The following is a 19531-nucleotide window of genomic DNA, read 5'->3' on the forward strand; positions in this document are numbered from 1 at the left end:
CCTGAGTGCATGACCACAGGGAGGAATTAACTGGGACCACCAGCTGAGGCCAGAGTGGACGGCGTGCATCTTGCTTGCTACCCCACGTCGTGGCTGGGAGTTGGTCCTGGCCCCACAGGGGCTCAGTGCCTTTCCACTGGTTATGCCTGGAGGGCCCCTCAGGCAGGTGAACTGCTTCAAGGTGTGGGAGGGGAGCAGGTGCATGTTTCGTTTATCTACGGGAAAGGACGCCATCCTAACACACCAGATTATGAAAGAGGAGCTGACACAAATGACTATGTGTTGTGTTTATATCTGAAACTGAAACCTGAGGCTAGAGCTTAAGAAATTTACAGCAGAAGGGTGAGACTGCTCATCTATGTCAGTTGTTTAAAATATAAATACAAATGCCTGCTTGTGCGGGTTTCTCCCTCCACAGTGAGGAGCCTGACTACTTACTGCCCCTCCCACATCCCCCACCACACCTTAGCACCATGCAGGTGTTCAGGCTCCACCTAGAGGCCCAGGGAAAGGTCTCCCTGGGATCTGCGGAAGGGTGCCTGTGTGATGGTGCTTGGCAACGCATCTTGATGGCAGGAAGGCAAATGCTTGACTTAGGAACTATTCACGTTTTAGAATAAGTTACCCTGTGGTGTGGTTTACCTGTGTCTCCCAACATTCATGTGTTGGAAACTGAATCCTCAGTGCCACAGTGCTGTGGAGTGGGCCTGGGGGAAATGTTTAGGCCATGAGGACTCCACCTCAAGAATGGGTTAATACAAAATGTAAAAGGGCTGGGGGCTGCAGGTTCCATGTCTTGCTCTCTCTCACTTTCCCTTCCACCTTCCGCCATGGGATGATGTGGCAAGAAGGTCCTTGCTATATGGAGTCCTCTAGACCTTGGGCTTCCTAGTCTCTATAACTGAGAGAAATAAGATTCTTTATAGATTACCAACCTCAGCTATTATGTTACAGCAATACAAAGAGAACTAAGTCACTCTGTTTATTTTTCTCACCTCTTTTCTTGTTGTTCCTATATAACTGGATATACTTCCCCTAAGGGAGTTTTTAGGTTTTGGTGCTTTTTTCTAGGGGGTGGTATCTTTTTAATAATAGCCAATAAATAAAAACTGATACCAATTTAGTTTATTTCTGATTAATTATGAGCATCTTCTGGGTTACCCAATAGTTTAAAAACTTAAATTTATTTGATTCCAGGCCAGCTGGCAACTAATTATAACCTTGAACAAATCCATTCCTTTCCCTGTGCTTACTTGTATCGTTTCTGGGTCTTCAGCAGCCTGCCCTGGCTGTCTTACTTGGTTCCGGGGGTTGTAGCAGAACACTGTAAACTGGGTGGCTCAAACAACGTTCATTGCTTCCAGCTCTGGAGCCTGGAAGTCTAAGCTCAAGGTCCTGGCAGAGCTGATGACTGGTGAGGGCCTGCCTCCTGGTTTTCAGACAGATCTCTTCCTAAATGCTCTCGTGGCAGAGAGCGGAGAGAGATGGGAAGCTTTCATGTCTCTTATAAGGGCATGGATCCCATCCATGAGGGCATCACCTCTAACCCTCACCCTGCCAAAGGTCCCAATGCTAATATTCTCACATCAGGATTAGGGTCAACATATGTGTTAGTTTTTTCATTATTGTGACCCAAAGGCCCAGCAAGAACAATTTTAGAGGAGGAAAAGTTTATTTGGGGCTCAGGGTTTCAGAAGTCTCAGTCCTTGGGTGGCTGACTCCACAGCTTTCGGACGGAAGTGAGGAAGGGCATTGTGGCAGAAGAATGTCTATAAAGCATGTGCAGCAGCTTAAAAATGAGGTAATTTTGTTGAAAATGATCCATATGTATTTTTTTAATAACATTTATCCTAAGTAGCAACAAACAACAGTTGGGGGATTTTTCTTGCAAAGTTTACAGTTGAAAACATAGTGGTCTTAGTGGGTGTGGTTCTGACTTTCTGATAGCTGCTGTATTAGGAAAGAACAGACAAGGATGAGTCAATTCCAAGCAGCACTGACCTCCTTTCCTCCCAAACGAATCATTTACCAAGGCAGCTACCATGCAGCGAACCCCCTATTTGTCTCCTCGGGGCCCTGGTATAGGTCCTAATGAGCAGTGAAAAGGTCTCAGGTCTGGGGTGGGAGGGACAGGGGTTGGCAAGGCTCAGAGCTGTGTTGGCTAATTAGTGTGGGGCTAACAACCTTTGCCAGTAATTGTGTTACCCTGCTTTTGGCTACCGGAGAGGGGGCCTTTGAATATCTCTATGTAGCATAATATCTTTGATTATAATGGAAACTGGTCATAAGAAAAAGGACATAATTCAAAGACTAAATCACAAACAATCTGCTTAAGTTCCTCTCTCTCTTTTTTAATGAAGGATGAGGCTGAAGGAGTAGTTTTTATTCTCTCCCAATTAATATAAATTGGCATTTTGTGGTCACTGAACACTCTGTATGGGAACTGGAGTTTGAAACCATGAACCAGTGAGACCAGAGTTTCTGGTGGTGACTCTAACTCCTCCTGAGCCTCTCCAGGCTCATGGTCTTATCTGGGTTGTCCCTTTGTCAATCAGCCAGAGGGTTTCTAACCATCAGGTTAAAAAATACTTTCAAATGGCTTCCTAAAGAAATGTCTGTTTTTTTCTTGGCATAGAAAATACATTATTAGAAACCCTGATGGCCTTACACAAACATATTGGAAGTTATTTTCAGAAGCAACAAGAAAAAAAAAACATGCTGCAATTTGTTCATCAGAAAAAAGAAAATATAAGTTGTTATAAAAAGTGCTTCTTAAAGAATCTGTTAATGACAGAATAAATTTTAAAATTAAAATCTGACTATTAAAGTAGGAAAACTTTTATCTGATAATTCTTGGCTCATTATAATGCATTTCTGGGAAAAAAATATGTGCCACTAGAAATTTAAATACAAATCCAATATTGTGAGACTTTACAGAGTACACCCAGCGAGCGTGAGAGGTTTCTAACAGAATGCTCGTACCCATCTTGTGTGGAGAGAGAGTTTAACAGGCCTGGAGGACAGTAAGAAGGTGCTGAGGGTATCCTGACCTACTGGCAGGCCACCAAGGTAGGCTCAGGAGGAGCAGAGGGGTCTAGATGGGGAGTGGGCTTGTCAACCCAGGCTTGCCCGAGTGGGGAGTCCCTGGCGCTGAGAGGCACTGACGGCATTCCCAGTCACCTGCCCCGACTCCTGGGCAGGTCCCTGAAGCCCTCTGAGCCTTTCATCACCTCCGCACTGGCTGTGACGGTAGCTGTGTGCTTGGAGGACCGTGGGGTGGCTCAGGCCTCAGAGGGCGTGTATTAGGATGATCACAGTAGGTTCCGCAGATGCAGTATGAGGGAGATGCAGTACCTTTCCTCTAAGGTGGTGCTGTGTGGGGACAGAAGTACAGTAGAGAGTACCCTGTGACAAGCACTGTCATCCTGGGCGTGGGGACCTCACAGGGAGCTGACCTCACTAACAGCTGATCCTGCTTCTGCCTTTGGAATCACCTTGGACTCTGCTGGGCTGGTTCCAACCACCTTTGCCCTGTTCCTTCCATGTCCATATTTTCGCGGGGTCCTCTGTAACTGCCACTGTCCCTACCTACCCACCCACCTACCTACCTTAAATCAGATTGAGCCGAGCTTTCTTTTGCTTCCTGCCTGGGTCCCCTCCGGTGGCAGTTCTCTGCGCCCTCACTTTCCAGTTTCTCGCCCTTCTCCTGCACATTCCTTTGACCTGGGCTGTTCCCACTTGCAGCTTCGAGCCCCTCCTCACCATGAGCCCTGCGGACTCATCCTGCTCCCCCAGCCTATCTGCACCTCCACTGGTTCTGCAGATTCAGAGAAGGCTAAGGGGGGAGGGGCAGCCTGCGTTCCCACCGTGGCTTCACAGCTGGGAGCTGGTGACACGGAGCCAAGTTTTAACTTCTCTTTGACTCACCTTCTTCTTCTGGGAAGTGGAACTGAAATGAGCAATGACCACCAGGATAAGTAGTGTGCAAACAGCTGTACGTGTGAGGCACTGGTCATGGGGCTTCCCACACCGACTCTCCAGGGGGTCTTGGGCTGTCACAGTCGCCTTAGGATGGGCAGTTGCTGAGAGCAGACGTTCATTCCTCATCTGGAAGACTGGTAAGTCCAGGATCAAGGTGCTGGCGTTGGGCCTCTAGCGTGGTGTCTTGCTGATGCTCACATGGCCGAAGAGCAGAAGGACAAAGGGGACAAAAAAGGAGGGAAGGGACAGACGGCCCCTCACACCTCCTTTAGGAAGGTGCTGAGCACATTGAGAAGGCTCCATGCTGACGACTTGATCACCTGCTGAAGCCCCTCTCAATACTGTCAAGTTGATGATTAAGCTTCAGTGTGTGAGTCTGGGAGGACAAATCCAGATCACAGCAGATGGTGACAGTCACTTCCTTATGGAGCCATGAACAGACAGTTATGCCCCCAAAACACTGTGTACGTTTTACCTTTATTGTTACTGTAATTATTGTTAGAATGTATGAGTGCTAACTGGTTAGAGATGACCTATGTAACTCTCCAGTAAGTATTTGAAAACATCGGGATAACTTTTCAGTCCCAGTAATTGTTCTTGTTAGAGTAACATTATTCCCTTTTCTGGGGAATCTTTTAAGAATATTTTTGAAGAACATTGTTGAGTTTTTCAAGTTTTAATTATTTCTAAAATTGGATTATCACTTTCTTTCTGAAATGTTTGTATTGTAACAACATGCCATCAAAGAGACTTCTTTGGGGAGAAAAAAAGACATTAATTTTTTTTTTTTGTATATTGTTGGATAATGGCCCATTGGATGAGAGTTGGTCATTATTTGACCAAAAAAACCCTCCATAGATATTTTATAAATGTGAACTGTCTCCATATCAAAGTTCCTGTCAGAGAGAGCCCAGGTCACAGACCCTTCAGTCCCCTGGGTCTGCAGCTCTGCTTGACAGCACCAGACCCAGTGTAGATGTGAATGCCTGCCTACCACCTTACTGGTTGGATTAACAAATTTCTATAAAGAGAAAAAGGAATGACACTGCATGCTTTCTCTCTATGGGGCGATCTTACGGTCAAGCAGTAAGACGTGGGTTTTGTCCTGTCCTGAAAGCCATGTTGGAGCCCTATCCTGTCCTCCCACTAAAAATCTTTTCCTAGGGAACCTGAGGAGTTTCTCGAATATCGGGAGAGCTAAATATCGTTTGGGGCTTTGGAGTGGCTACCCAACTCAAGTTGATCCAATTTCCGGTCCATGGGGCATGTTAACGTGGCATTGAGCTGTGCTGGCGGCTGTGTGAGTGAACCATCTGGCACAGGGAGCTTTTCCTTGATCAACAACATTTTTTTGTGAAAGAGTCAAAAATTAAGCAATTAAAGATCTCAGAACCCTGGATGGAGACGGGAAAATATGTTCTCTAAATGTCAGTGTAACTACTGAAATCTGTCTGGGGTCTTTCCGTTCCCCTTTGCGGTGCTACCCTGAGCATTAGGAAAATCTGGATTTGAGTGGACAGGGAGTTTTTCTATATTTGTCAAATTTCAGCTGCCTCTGAACATGTGCTCAGGTTCCTCATGTGTCCCACGGAATCAGAGCGTGAGGGATTTTTAAAATTAATTTTAGGATCACGGAAAGCTGGAATATTAACATAATAATGGCCACTTAGGTTACCTTCTCTGAATAAAGAAAAATGGAATGATGGGAGCAGACAGTTCTCAGGCTTTACTGCTGTACAGGAAAGGGAGCTCCTTGTCAGTTTCCAACCACGCGTTGAGTTCTCTTCACTCTGCACATGTCCTCGAGAGTCTTTCGAGCTGAAGATGCTGTTGTCCATGATAGAAAATGAAGCCCAGGGTCGGGGGATAATTTCCCCATTGTCACACAGCAGGTGACAAAGTGCTAGGGCCCGAATCCGCTGGACTCTTTCTTCTGCATTCCCTGGTTCCTGGGGTGCGCTGAACACAGCTCTTGGCTGTTCGTGTTCCCACTTTTTCCTTGTTTTCCTTAGTCCTTCGCTTTCTTAGTCCATCTCGTTGGCTCAGAGCACTGTATGGGGCCTTCTGGCAAACACACCGGAGGGTGACCCACATGCAGTTCTCAAGAATTTATAAATCAAGCTGGAGGATGCACACACATGCACACACACACTCACCACGTACTGCTCACACCCTGCACTGTAGTAGGAGGAGCATGGCAGACGAAGGCTGTGGGGACTTGGATGAGAGAGAAAGGCATCCCTTTTGTCTCCAGGGATGGCGTGAGTGGATCAGCCCTGAATGTGGAGAGGACCGTTTTTGCTGAATCCTGAGGGCACAGTATGGATGCATCCTGAGGCTGGGCCAGGTCTGATCCTCCCTCTGCTCCTCCTGCTGTGGGCTCCTGGCCTCCGGCCTCTGTCCTGATGTGCTGTGCTCAGGTCTCCGGGCTGTGTGGTCTGAAGGACTCAGGCCAAGGGCTCCTGCTGCATCTACTTTCCGACTAGGAGCAGCCAAAAGCTCAGGGCCATACATTATGAGCCTCTTCTCCTGGGTCTGGGGTCGCCCGGGGTGTGCGTCCCACCTTGTCCCCCCGGAAGACTCTGTTTCCCACACGGCTATGGCTGCCCCTGGGCCTCTCTGTGGCTGGGCTTCCGTCTGCACTGGGTGTCCTTCTGGGGCTTGAGCAGCAGGGCTGGAACCTTCCAGAGATGCTCTTTATAGGGCCCTAGCTGCTAGAGGGCAGAAGCATGGAGAGGCCCTGTTTCAGTCGTTTCTATGGCCGTACCCGGGGCCAAGGCTCGGGCTGAGCACAGGGTCACAGAGAGGTTTGTGGTGTGTGCTGTTGAAGTAGGAAGTGAAGGCATGAAGAGTGGTCTGGAACCCTCCGCAGTGAAGAGAGGGCAGGTCAGGAGAGCCCTGAGATGGAGCTCTGGAAAGCAGGAAAGCACGCGCATTGACCAAGGTGGGTTCGCAGACACTTCAGAAAGCTCACGTGGCACTCAGCAAGGATCCTCGCGTGTGCGGAGCTGGAGTGGCAGAGGTGGGGACGGGGGCGTGATGACGAAGCGGTGGCATGATGAAGTCTAACGTGGAGGCGATGGCGGTGAATGAGGGAGGAGGAGGTGTGGAGGAACTGCTGGCTCCTGAGGGTTACTCTAGGCACCTGGCTGGATGTGCCCAGGAGGAGGAGTCATGGCGGTGACTGGCCTCTGTTAGGGAGCAGGAGGAAAATCGGGTGGATGGAGTTTGGGTGCAGTGGGGAAGGGGCAGTAGGACAAACGGGAAGGTAGGTTGGATATGGGGACAAGGATGCTGAACAGTGATCACTGCTGAGCAGCGCTGCCCTGGGCGACCTTGGGAGTGGGAGGTGGGGACAGTCAGTGTGACAGCGGGTGGGAAGAGGTAGGAACAGGACTGAAGAACACAGGGGGTGCTGGTGCCCCCGGGTGGAGGCAGATCAGAAGCAGGAGTGTGGGGCCGGGTGCCATAGAGTGACCAGGTCACTGCTTTTGAGAGGATTCTGTGACAGCAACGAGAAAGCTGGAGGAAGACGCGGGGAGAGAGGTTATTACTGGTGCCATTAGTGTCCTGACGCCTCACACAGAGCTTGTCTCCAGATGAGAGGGAATGGCAGGAAGTAGTTTGAAGCCATAGAGAATTGGGGTGGGGGGTACTGAGAGCCAGGACCCAGCTCTGTGAGAGGGGGTAGCAGGTGCATGACAGTGCCTTCTCTAGTCCTTGTCTTAGTAAAGGACATATCACTTCTAGGGTAAATCAGTTTTAAAAGCATATTATTTGCGCTGCGCTTATGCAAATACTGCTCACGTATATATAAAATGGCAAAAATTCATGTCCCCTGGATCATTGCTGTGGCTTTCTGTTGCTGCCTTCCATTTATCCCTAAATTTCCGTTTCTGACCCCACTTCAGTGTTGCTTTTCTAACAAGTACCACGTACAAGTGCCTTGACCCCCACGGGCAGGGAAGTGTGTCAATCAATCACACCTGTCATTTTCCTGTCCCTTTGACTGCTGATGTAGACACAGTTCAGAAATGGCCTTGAAAGTCCCCTGGGACCGAGGACGGGTAGCTCTTTGGCATTTAGTGCTGGCCATTTACTTATATGTTCCCACCTCACTCCCAACAGAACTGCGACCTGGAACAGCAGAGCATCGTTCACATTGTGCAGAGACCAAGGAGGGGTCCGGAAGCAGACGCACCTGGAGGGGATGAGCCTAGAACCGTCTTGGGAGGCCCTGAGAGGGAGCCCAGGAGCTTGACGCGGGTGGACCTCAGCAGCTCCGTGCTGCCGGCGGACTCGGTGGGGCTGGCTGTGGTTCTGGACACTGGCAGCAGGAGAGACTCGACAGCCGCCGGAGGCCCAGGTACTGTGATGCGTCTGTCCAGGGCCGCGACGGTGGTTGGTTGCTCAGGGAAGTCTCTGTGCAGCGCAGCCTCCCCACACACACATCCCACCTCTGCCACGTTTGGACTGGAGTCTGGGTCACTGCAAGGAGGCCTCCTTAGAAGGAGAGTCCCTGGGTGTCACATGAGGGGGAATACATGTATCGACAAGTGCAGGTGTCACATTAAAAGTGGACATCAGCATGGGTGGCGGAGTGTTGGGACCACAACAAAACTGTGCCGTGTATTTGTTTTCGTTTTGGAGGAGCTGGGGATGGCGGGGCTTGTGTAAGTTGCATCAGGGTTTGACGATACGACTAAAGTACCCGCACGTCCTCCCATTTTGCTCTCTTCTGCTTCTTTCTTAAACTCTTTTAATTGATTATGTTTCTTCGTGATTTAGAGAAACTTTAAAAAGTAGAAAAAGGACTTTGGAGGTAGTTGGAGCCATTTGCAGGCTCTCAGCCACATGTCACAGTGTCAGTGAGATCCCTCCATGAAGGCCTTCGTTCTCCGTGCGGCAACCCCCCACGTGCTTATCTTTGATAAAGAGGTCAATGGGTCGAAGCCTTGCTAACAAGATACCTGAGATTGTGATTTATAGAGGACAGGAATGTATGCCTCACAGTTCTGGACTGGAGTCCAACATCGCGGCACTGGCAGGCTGGGAGCCTGGAGGATCTGGCCCCTGCATCTAAGAGGGTGTCCTGTTGGCACATCCTGCAGGAGCTGAAGGCTGAGTCCTCACATGGCAGAGGGGATGGCAGGTTCGTGAAATGATCCCTATGCCAAAGAGACATATTTCAGGGTGGTGTGTTCTGGTCTCCTGTACTCAGGGCGGGGAATTGTCCTGTTGATTTATGATAGTGGACCCTAAGTTCATTTTATGGATATTAATTCCATTCACCAGGGCAGTGGCCTCAGGACTTAAGCACCCCTCAAAACTCCCCCTCTTAGTACTATCACATTGGCATTTAGTTTTCAACAAGCATTTTGGAGGGGACACAGACATTCAAACTATAGCAGATGGTCATCCTTTTGTTATTTTGACAAGATTAATGTGTTTTTCTTACTCTCTTCTTCTCCAGCATAAATAGACCAAAAATAGAACAGATTCATTTTGATTATATGCACAGAAAACACCAGATAAATTATGTTACAGGTAGAAGTTTGTGTGCCTCCCTCATGTAAGGATGGGTCAAGTAAAGATAGTCTTGGGCTTTATATAACCTTCATAGGGCATCAAGTAACAGGAAATGCTTCCTGCTAAATTACTAAATAAAATCAAACACATTTTAGAAATCACAGATGTGCTTGCAGAAACAGTGGGATAATTTCCAGGGGCAAATGAAAAAGTAGAAACAATGCAGATCATGGCCATCTGAAGTAGAAGAGCAGATACACAGTCAGTTTTATTCCTACAGTGGTAACACTAAAGGATAGTTAACTGACCTGGATATACATGTATTGACATTAATAAATCTCCAAATCTTAGCGTTAAATTTAACAAAAGCTTGTAAATTATAAATTCTAGTAGGATATGCATCATGCAAAATTTCAGAACATAAAGCCCAAAGCAATTGTATGCATTGTTCATGGATAGGGTAAGTGAGCACATAATACATTTTGTCCAGATAGTATATCGTTGAGAGTCAAAGATGGCATTGAAATATAATCAGAATTTATATACCTTTGAAATATTTATTCATTGACCAAGTTTGGCTTATTATGTAGTGGATTTATAAACTAGTTTTATAGTGTTATTTCCAAAAATTTTTTCTAAAAATGGAAAATACATTCAGTTGCTTTAGAGTAAAATTAAAGCTTTCTCTTAATTATTTCAACATGAATAATATTAGCAGAATAATCATCTTGTGCACATATAAACACAAGCATTTTTCTAGTATATCTGACTTTAGAATTTTGCTACTGACATTTATCTGAAAAATGTTAAAATATAGTCTTATTGCATTATCATAAAATTTCCTTTAGTCTTCAGAATTTTACTTCATGATTTTGGAATTATTGACACTTTCAATCAACTTTCTCTCCAGACCATAAAACTTTTAGTTAAGAAAATATTCTCTCTCTGGACTTGGAGAAAATTCTAATAAATGTCGAATATCTTCTTTATATTTTAAGTTGAAATGTGGAATTATTTCAACCCAAATAATTGATAGAATAAATTCTTGAAAATTTACATGGAGTGGGGGCGTGACCCCAGGTCTCTGTGGCAAGAGCCTGAGCTGAGGCCACACCTCACTTTTCGCCCAGCTGGTGCCTGCCATCCTCCAGTGTTCTCTGCTGGGTGCCGATCTTGGCACCAACAGCTGGTGCAGTGGGTGTCCTTGGTGTGTGGAAGAATTACCTGGGGTGCATGTTTCTTTGGTGGCCAGAAATTCTCATGCCACAGTAAGAAGAAATTCTATACTTATTCCATAACCAGAAATTCCGACTCAATTTGGCCGAGGGTAAAGTTCCCAAATGCCAGTGCCCTAGAGCCAAGGTCTTCCCACCGTTCCACTGTGGCTCCTACCTGGTATCATCAGCAGGTGCCAGGCGGGAAGCGGGTCAGACAGAGGTGCACACACCAAGTCAATCCAAGCAATCTGAACGATTTCCCATCTGCCTTTTTACCTACTAACCACATATAGCCCCTGCCATTTGGGAGAAAATGTTTGAAAACTTCTGCCTTATAGATCAGGTGGAATGGACCCTGTTTTCTGCATGCCACTTGGTATTTGAATTACACTGGGAAGAATTCAGGTGCTGGCTACGTGTAAGAGGGATGTACAAGGAGAATAGCTGGACGATAGCCTCCCAGTAGCCAAAATGGGTGGAACTTCTGAAATCGGGCCTGTGCCTTTTAGGTAATTGTAGGTGACAAAGGTGCTGGTCAACATGAGAGGTGATGTCACAGGCTACATTTTTTTTTCTTTCTTTACTGCATGTTCATTGCTGCCTAGTAAGGTAATAGTTGTTCACAGTCTGATTTTCAGTTCTCCTGGTGGGAACCATTTGAATTTTTTGAGGGTTTTTTTTCTACATTTATTTTTACTGGTGCCCTATAGTTGTGCATAAAGTTGGGATTCTGGTCACGTATTCGTACATGCACACAATATGACAATACAATTTGGCCAATATCACTCCCCGGCACTTCCCCCTCCCTCCCCATCTCCTATCCCTTGGTTCCTTTCCCCTACTGATCTCTTTTTGAGATTTAAGATCCATCCCCAACTTGGTTTTCCTTTTTCCTCTCTACCTTTGGCATAGGAGAGAAAACACACGACCCTGAACCTTCTGAGTTTCACTTATTTCACTTAACATGATGCTCTCTGGTTCCATCCATTTCCTACACATGAAATAACTTCATTTTTTCTTTGTGGCTGAATTAAACTCCATTGTGTATATACACCACATTTTCTTTATCCATCTATCGATGGACATCAAGGGTGGTTCCGTGGTTTAGCTATGTGAATTGTGCTGCTATTGACAGGAATATTACATGTATTACACTAGTGTGACGACTTTGATTTTTCAGGGTAAATACCAAGGAGTGGTATAGTTGGGTCACATGGTGGTGGCCTGCCTGGACCTTTGAGGACCCTCCATCCTAATTTCCATAGTGGTTGTTCTAATTTACGTCTCATCAACAGGATCAAAGTGTTCCTCTTTCTCCACGTGGTCTCCACCATTTATTATTATTTGTGTTCCTGATGTCTGCCATTCTAGCTGGTGTGAGAAGAAATTTCAGTGTAGTTTTGATTTGCATTTCCCTAATTGCCAGTGATATTGAACATTTTAAAATGTGTGTTGGCCATTTGTATTTCTTCTGAGAAGTGTCTGTTTATTTCATTTGATTCTTTATTAATTAGGTTATTTGATGTTTTGGTGTAAAGCTTTTGAGTTCTTTATGTGTTCTAGATATTAATCCTCTGTCAAAAGAGTACCTAGCATAGATTTTTATCCCATTCTGTGAATTCTCTATACACATTTCTAATGTTTCCTTTGCTGTGTAGAAGCTTTTAAATTTGATGCCATTTGTTACTCTTGGCATTATTTGCTGAGCTGTAGGGGTCCTATTGAGAATTTTGTTGCCTTTGCCTGTGTGCTGGAGTGTTGGCTCTGTTTTCCTCTGGAAGTTTCAAAGTTCCTGGTCTAATCTCTATGTCTTTGATCCATTTTTAGTTTTTTTTTTTTGTATGTGTGTGTGTGTGTATGCAGCATGAAAGATAAAGGTCTAATTTAATTATTCTACATATGGATAATCTGTTTCCCTGCACCACTGGTTAAAGAGGCTGTCTTTTGTCCAGTGTATATTTTTGGCATCTTTCTCAAGGATCAGGTGGCTATAGCTGTGTGTGTTTCCATGTCTTCTGTTGTGTACTATTGGTCTATATGTCTATTTTTATGACAGTTCCATGCAGCTTTTGTTTTAAAGAGAGAGAGAGAGAGAGAGAGAGAGAGAGAGAGAGAGAGAGAGAGAGAATTTTTTTAATATTTATTTTTTAGTTTTTGGCGGACACAACATCTTTGTTTGTATGTGGTGGTGAGGATCAAACCCGGGCCGCACGCATGCCAGGCGAGCGCGCTACCGATTGAGCCACATCCCCAGCCCCCCATGCAGCTTTTTGTTACTATAGATCTGTAGTTTAATTTGAAGTAAGATATTATGGTGTCTCCAGCATTGCATTTTGGCTACTTTGACTATCCTGGGTCTTCTGTTTTTTCAAAGAGTTTTAAGACTGTTTTTTTTTTCCTAGTTCTGTAAAGAATGCCATTGGTGAATCTGTCCATTGCTTTTAACAATATTACTTCTACCCATTCATAAATAGGAAGAGCCTTTTCATTTTCTGAGATCTTCCTCAATTTCTTTCTTCACTGTACTATAGTTTTCATTGTAGAGATCTTCCACCTCCTTAGATTTATTCCTGGGGTTTTGTTGATATTGTTTTGAGGCAACTGTGAATGGAATTGTTTTCATAATTTCTTAGCAGATTAGTTGTAGGTATATAGGAAAGGTATTGATTCTTATATACTGATTTTGTAAGCTGCTACTTTGCCAAATTTGTTTATTTGGCTGTAGAAGTCTTTTGGTGGAGTTTTTTTTTTGGGGGGGGCGGTCTTCTAGGTGTAGGATCATATTATATCAAACAGTGATAATTTGACTTCCTCCTTTCCTATTTTTATGCCTTTTATTTCCTTATCTTGCCTAATTGCTCTGGCTAGAGTTTCTAGCACTATATTAAATAGGAGTGGTGAGAGTGGATATCCTTGTCTCTTCTCAGATTTTAGAGGAAATGCTTTCAGTTTTCCCAGTTAACTATGAGATTTGTTTTGATTTTTCATATATATCCTTTATGATATTGAGGTAGATTCCTTCTATCTCTAGTTTCTTAAGTTTTTTTTTTAATTATGAATGGGTGTTGAATTCTGTCAAAAGCCTTCTCTGAATCTGTTAAGATTACTAAGTGATCTTTGTTCTTAATTCTATGTATATGATGAATTACATTTACCGATTTGCATATATTAAACCATCCTTTTATCTCTGGAATAAAACCAACTTGATCATGGTGTACATTCTTCTTAATATATTGAACAAGATTTGTAAATATTTTATTAAGTATTTTTGCATCTACATTCCTCAGGGATATTCTTTGTAGTTTCCTTGATGTATCTTTATTTGGTTTTGTTATAAGTGTGATATTAGCTTCATGGAATAAATTTGGAAGTGTTCCATCCCTTTCTGTTTTATGGAATAGTGAGGAGGATTGGCATTAGTTCTTCTTTAAAGGTGTGGTGGAGTTCAACTGAGAATCCATTGGTCCTTAGTTTTTATTTCTTGGAAGGCTTTTTATTACTGTTTGTATCTCATTGCAAGTTATTGATCTGTTTAGGTTTCCTATGTCCTCTTGATTCAGTTTTGACAGATCATATTTGTCTAGAAATATATGCGTTTCTTTTAGGTTTTCCAATTTATTATAGTTTAAGTTTTCAAAACTGTATCTTATAACCTGCTAGATTTCTGAGGTGTATGTGGTGATTTCCCCATTTTCATCTCTAATTTTATTAATTTGAGTTTTCTTCCTTTTTCTTTTTGTTAGTTTGGCTAAGGACTTATAATTTTTGTTTATCTTTTAAAAGAAACAACTTTTTGTTTCATCAATCATTTTTTTTTTATTCTTAAGTTCATTGATTTTGGTTCCAATATTATTTCCTTCCTTCTACTGCTTGTGGAATTGTTTTTTCTTCCATTTTCAAGGGCCTTGAGATGCATCATTAGGTTGCTTATTTGGGATATTTCTGATTTTCTTGGGTACACACTCATAGCTGTAATCTTTCCTCTTTGAACTGTCTTCATAATGTCCCAGAGGTTCTGGTATATTATATTATTATTCTCATTTGAGTCTAAGAATGATTAAATTTATCCCTATGTCACCAATTCATGAGGCAAAATAATATTGTTGAATCTTCATGTGTTTATATAGTTTCTGTAGAGTTTAGTCATGTTGATTTCTAATTTTAGTCCATTATTATCTATAAGATACAGAAGTTATATCATTTCTTTTGTATTTTCTGAGAGTTACTTTATTGCCTAGAACATGGTCTACTTTAGAGAATGTTCAGTGACTACCCAGAAGAAAATATACTTACCTGTTGTTGGATGAAATATTCTATATATGTTTGTTAAATCTATTTGATTTAGAATATTTTTCACATCCAAGGAGTCATTACTGAGTATATTTCTGGATGACCTATCTAATGGTGAGACAGATATGTTGAAATCACCATTATTATTGTGCTGAGATCTATCTGGAGGTTCAATTTGAATAGTCTTTCTTTTACATAATTAGTTGCATCCATGTTGGGATAATATATATTTATTATTGTTATATCTTCTTGTTGAATTGTTCCCTTTGCAGATACAAAGTGACCTTTGTCTCCTCTGACCTATTTTGGTGTGAAATCTGCTTTGTCAGGTATGAGACTAGCTACTCCTGCTTGTTTTGGGGCTCCATTCACATGGTGTATCAATTTTCATTCTTTCACTTTTTTAAAAAAAATCATGTCTCAAATGTTTTTCTTTTTTTTTATTGGTTGTTCAAAACATTACAAAGCTCTTGACATATCATATTTCATACATTAGATTCAAGTTGGTTATGAACTCCCAATTTTACCCCAAATACAGAATGCAGAATCACATTGGTTACACATCCACATTTTTACATAATGCCCTATTAGTAACTGTTGTATTCTGCTACCTTACCTATCCTCTACTGTCTCCCCTCCCCACTTTTGTGGCTGTCATTGCCTGTAAGGTTCATCTCTTGAAAACAACATATAGTTGGGTCTTGTTTTTAAATCTATTCTAACAGCTTATGTATTTTAATTGGAGAGTTGCAATGTTATTATAGACAGGTGTTTATTAATTCCTACCATTTTGATTTTTGATTGTGTTTAATTTGTTCCTGTTTCTCATTTGCTTATATATTCTTCAAGTGGGATTTGTTCTCTTGTGAGCTCTGAGGTTTACGTATTAATTCTTCTGTGTGCGATATTTCTGTAAGTTCTGGGGTGCTAGTTTAGTAATAATGAATTCTTTTGGTTTCTGTTTATCTTGATGGTTTGAATGACAGCTTTGCTGGATATAGCAGACATTGTTGACAGTTATTTTCTTTCAGGAATTGGAACACATTATTCCAAGTGCTGTTGGCCAGTGCTAAGAAATTAGGAGTGATTCTGACTAGCTTGTCTCTAAATGTGACCTAATATTTTTCTCTTGAGGTTTTTAAAATTTTATCCTTGTTCTGTGATAGGCATTTTTATTAAATTTTAATGTATCATGGAAAGGTTTTATTGTTTTGTTTTGTTTTTTGAATTTTGTCTATTTGGGATTATGATTGCCTCCTGTATCTAGATGTCTATCTCATTGGAAGGTTTGGGTATTTTTATGTTACTATTTATCTGAAGAGTTTATCAGTTTTATTGATTCACATTTAATATCCCCCCTCAATTCCATTGACTCTTAAATTTGGCCTCTTCATGTTGTCCCACAGTTCTTGTATTTTATGATCATGATTATTTTTAAAATATTGTATGAATGTTAAAGACTGACCACTTTGTGTTCCAGCTCTGAGATTCCATCTTTAGCATAGTCTATTCTGTTAGAGAAACTTTCAACTTAAATTTTTATTTGATTTAATGTGTCTTTCATTTCCAAGATTTCTGTTTCATTCTTTCTCAATATTTTTATCTCCTTATTGAATTTCTCATTCATATTCTGTACTGATTTCCTTAATTCTTTCAGTTACTTTTCTGTGTTCTCTTAGAACTCATTGATCATTTTTATAATGATTCTTTTAAATTACTCAGCTGATATTTCATTCACTTTAATATTTTGGGGATCATTTGCTATTGAATTATGAACTTTAGGAGGTGTTGTGTTAGCTTGCCTTTTAATACTTATTCTATTTATGTGTTGGATTTTATGCATCCCTTAGAAGGAATTTCTCTTCCACTTTTGTGTGTGGACATTTGTAAGACATATTCTTCACTTGCCAAAGTGTCCCAGAGTGAACAATCTACATTAATAGGTCATTGTAGTATGCTTTTTGTGCTGTGACAGTTTCCAGATCTAAGATGGAGTCACTTACATCATACCCAAGGAAGAATGGAACCATGAAGAAAGGGGTTTCATGCATAGGTTTAAGATAAGTACCACATTTTGGTCCCCTTTTGCATTTCTGCAAAAGACCAAAAGACTGACAAGAACAATTGGAGGAGGAACAATTTATTTTTGCTCATGGTTTTAGAGGTTGCAGTCCATAGATGGCTGACTTCAAGCTCTGGACTTGAGATGAGGCAGAACATAGTGACAGAAGTGTATAGTGAAGGAAAGTAACTCAGGTATGGTAGTCAGGAAGCAGAGGGAGAGAAAGAAAGCACACTCTGCTCATCAAGGTTAAAATATAAACTCCAAAGGCTGGAGCTGAAGATGTGGCTCAAGCGGGTAGCGCGCTCACCTGGCATGTGTGTGGTCCGGGGTTCAATCCTCAGCACCACATACAAACAAAGATGTTGTGTCTGCCGAATACTAAAAAATAAATATTAAAAAAATTCTCTCTCTCAGTGTCTCTCTCTCTCTCTCTCTCTCTCTCTCTCTCTCTCTCTCTCTCTCTCTCAAAATAAAATAAAAAATAAAAAAATAAACTCCAAAGGCACGCCCCCAGTGACTTTCCTCCTCCAGCCACACCCTACCTGCCTAAGGTTACCAACCAGGTAATCCATATCAGTGGATCAATGTAGATCAATCCACTGATTAGGTTAAAACTCACCTAATGTAATCACCTCTGAACATTCCTGAATTGTCTCATATATGAGCTTTTGGGGGATACATCATATCCAAACCATAACATACCAGAGGAACTTTCTAAAAACCCATGAGAAATTCCTACATGCCCCACATGCTCTGCTCTTCCTGTATATATGTTTGTATCAAGACCCATAGCAAGATGTCCCTCAAGCCTTGCTCAGATGTGCCACTTTTCTAAGAATATGCTATTGGCAGTTGCTACCATCAATAAGTTGACAGCATTTCTAGCAGCAGAACCCTGAGACCAAAGACATTTGTTTCCAGACATTCATAGGGACTTCTCCTTTTTGCCTTTACAAGTCCCTCCCACCCCAGCCTCTCCGGATGTGCCTATGATCCTTCATAGAATGTATAGCACAGACGGTAGTCCTCTACCATACCCTAATGAACTACTTTCTTTGGGGAGCCATTTTCTTTTGTTATTTTAGGTTGACAGTACTTAGAAATTAGGACATGTTGTTTTAAGACTTATAAGAGGAAGTGAAAACTTTGGAAGGAGTGACATATTTCTTAGAGCAGTGAGTCTGGAGCTTAGCACTCATCTGAATCACCTGCAGGCTTATTGAAGCACGGATTGATGGACCCAGCCCTAGTTGGCCTAGGGCAGAGGCTGAGAAATTGCATTTCTGATAGGTTCCTAGGTGATGCTAGTATGGCTGATCCAGGAGACATGTTTTGAGTAGTACTGCCGAAACAGTGAAAAATATATCGTTCAAAATGGTTAATGAACAAAATGTATTATTTTACAAATTTCTGATCAAGAACATTGATTGAGCCAATGCTGGGCTCAAGGCACTGGTGTGTGAATTAAGGTCACATGTTATTTGTGTTTCCTGAATAAGGCAACATTCATCACCTTCTGACAGATGGGATAAAGCAGTTGGACCCAGAACAAAAGAGGAATATTCTCTCGTATTTGTCATGCAGTTAATTAACTACTTAAGCACTTTGGGGACTGGATTCTTATGCTGAGCCAGGCTCACTTCGAGGCACTGGGATGCAGCTGAAATGGAAACAGACAAAACACCTCCCAGAATACAGCTCACTCTAGCTGGGGACAAAGATGACAAGCAGAAGCACATAACCAGTAGGCATATGTCCACCAGAGAAACATCAACAGAGAAGCAGGTGGAGAGTGACCGGGTGCTCTCCTGTGGACGATGGACAGGAGGCCTCTTCTATGTGGGGATCTTTCAGGGGAGCATCCTCGGGAAGCTCTGTGATCCCTCTGTGTTCCCAATAAAGGGATCCATGACCCAGAGGCAGAACTGTGCTTGGAAAGCAGCAAGAATGGGCAGTAGGAGGAGGCAGAGCCCAAAAGGGAGGCGGGGCGGGGGACGGGTCCTTTGGGGTCTCCCAGGTCCTGGATTTTACTCTGGTGAGAAGGGAACTGTTTGAGGACTTTTGAGCCGTGGAGTAGCCTCGGCTGGTGTAGGGAGATTCACCCTGGCTGCACATGACCAAGCTGCAGGAGGCCAGGGAGAGAGCCACAAGACCAGTAGGTTTCCAAATCGTAGGACTACCGCAGGGCCCAGAGATCTGGAACTAGTGGGCACGAGGATGGGAACGTCCACAAGTGCTTGCCATGCACCTGGCCCTGCTCCAAGCCTCCACCTCAGTGTGCTCAGTGCTGCCCCTTCAGCAGACAGTATCTGAATCCTGATTGTAGGCGAGAAGCAGCGAGGGTTGTTTGAGGATCTGGCCCAGCCAAGGCAGGACATGGCCAAGGACCTTCTCACTCCAAAACTTATGTCCAGGTGTTATTGCTTGGCTGTGAGGTGTCCCCCCAAAG

General features: G+C 43.1%; 1 protein-coding gene across 10 annotated transcripts in view; it reads left to right on the forward strand.

The window, feature by feature from the left end:
* The window catches only part of Prkn (parkin RBR E3 ubiquitin protein ligase), a 1217693-nt gene that overhangs the window by 369753 nt on the left and 828409 nt on the right, over positions 1–19531 (forward strand). For all 10 annotated transcript variants that reach the window (XM_078018778.1, XM_078018779.1, XM_078018774.1 and 7 more), the window contains one exon: positions 8110–8347. In XM_078018778.1, the coding sequence (XP_077874904.1) occupies positions 8110–8347 (238 nt within the window). The remainder of the gene's footprint in view (positions 1–8109; positions 8348–19531) is intronic.

This window comes from Ictidomys tridecemlineatus, chromosome 8 (genome assembly GCF_052094955.1).
Source record: "Ictidomys tridecemlineatus isolate mIctTri1 chromosome 8, mIctTri1.hap1, whole genome shotgun sequence".
Classification (NCBI taxonomy): domain Eukaryota; kingdom Metazoa; phylum Chordata; class Mammalia; order Rodentia; family Sciuridae; genus Ictidomys; species Ictidomys tridecemlineatus.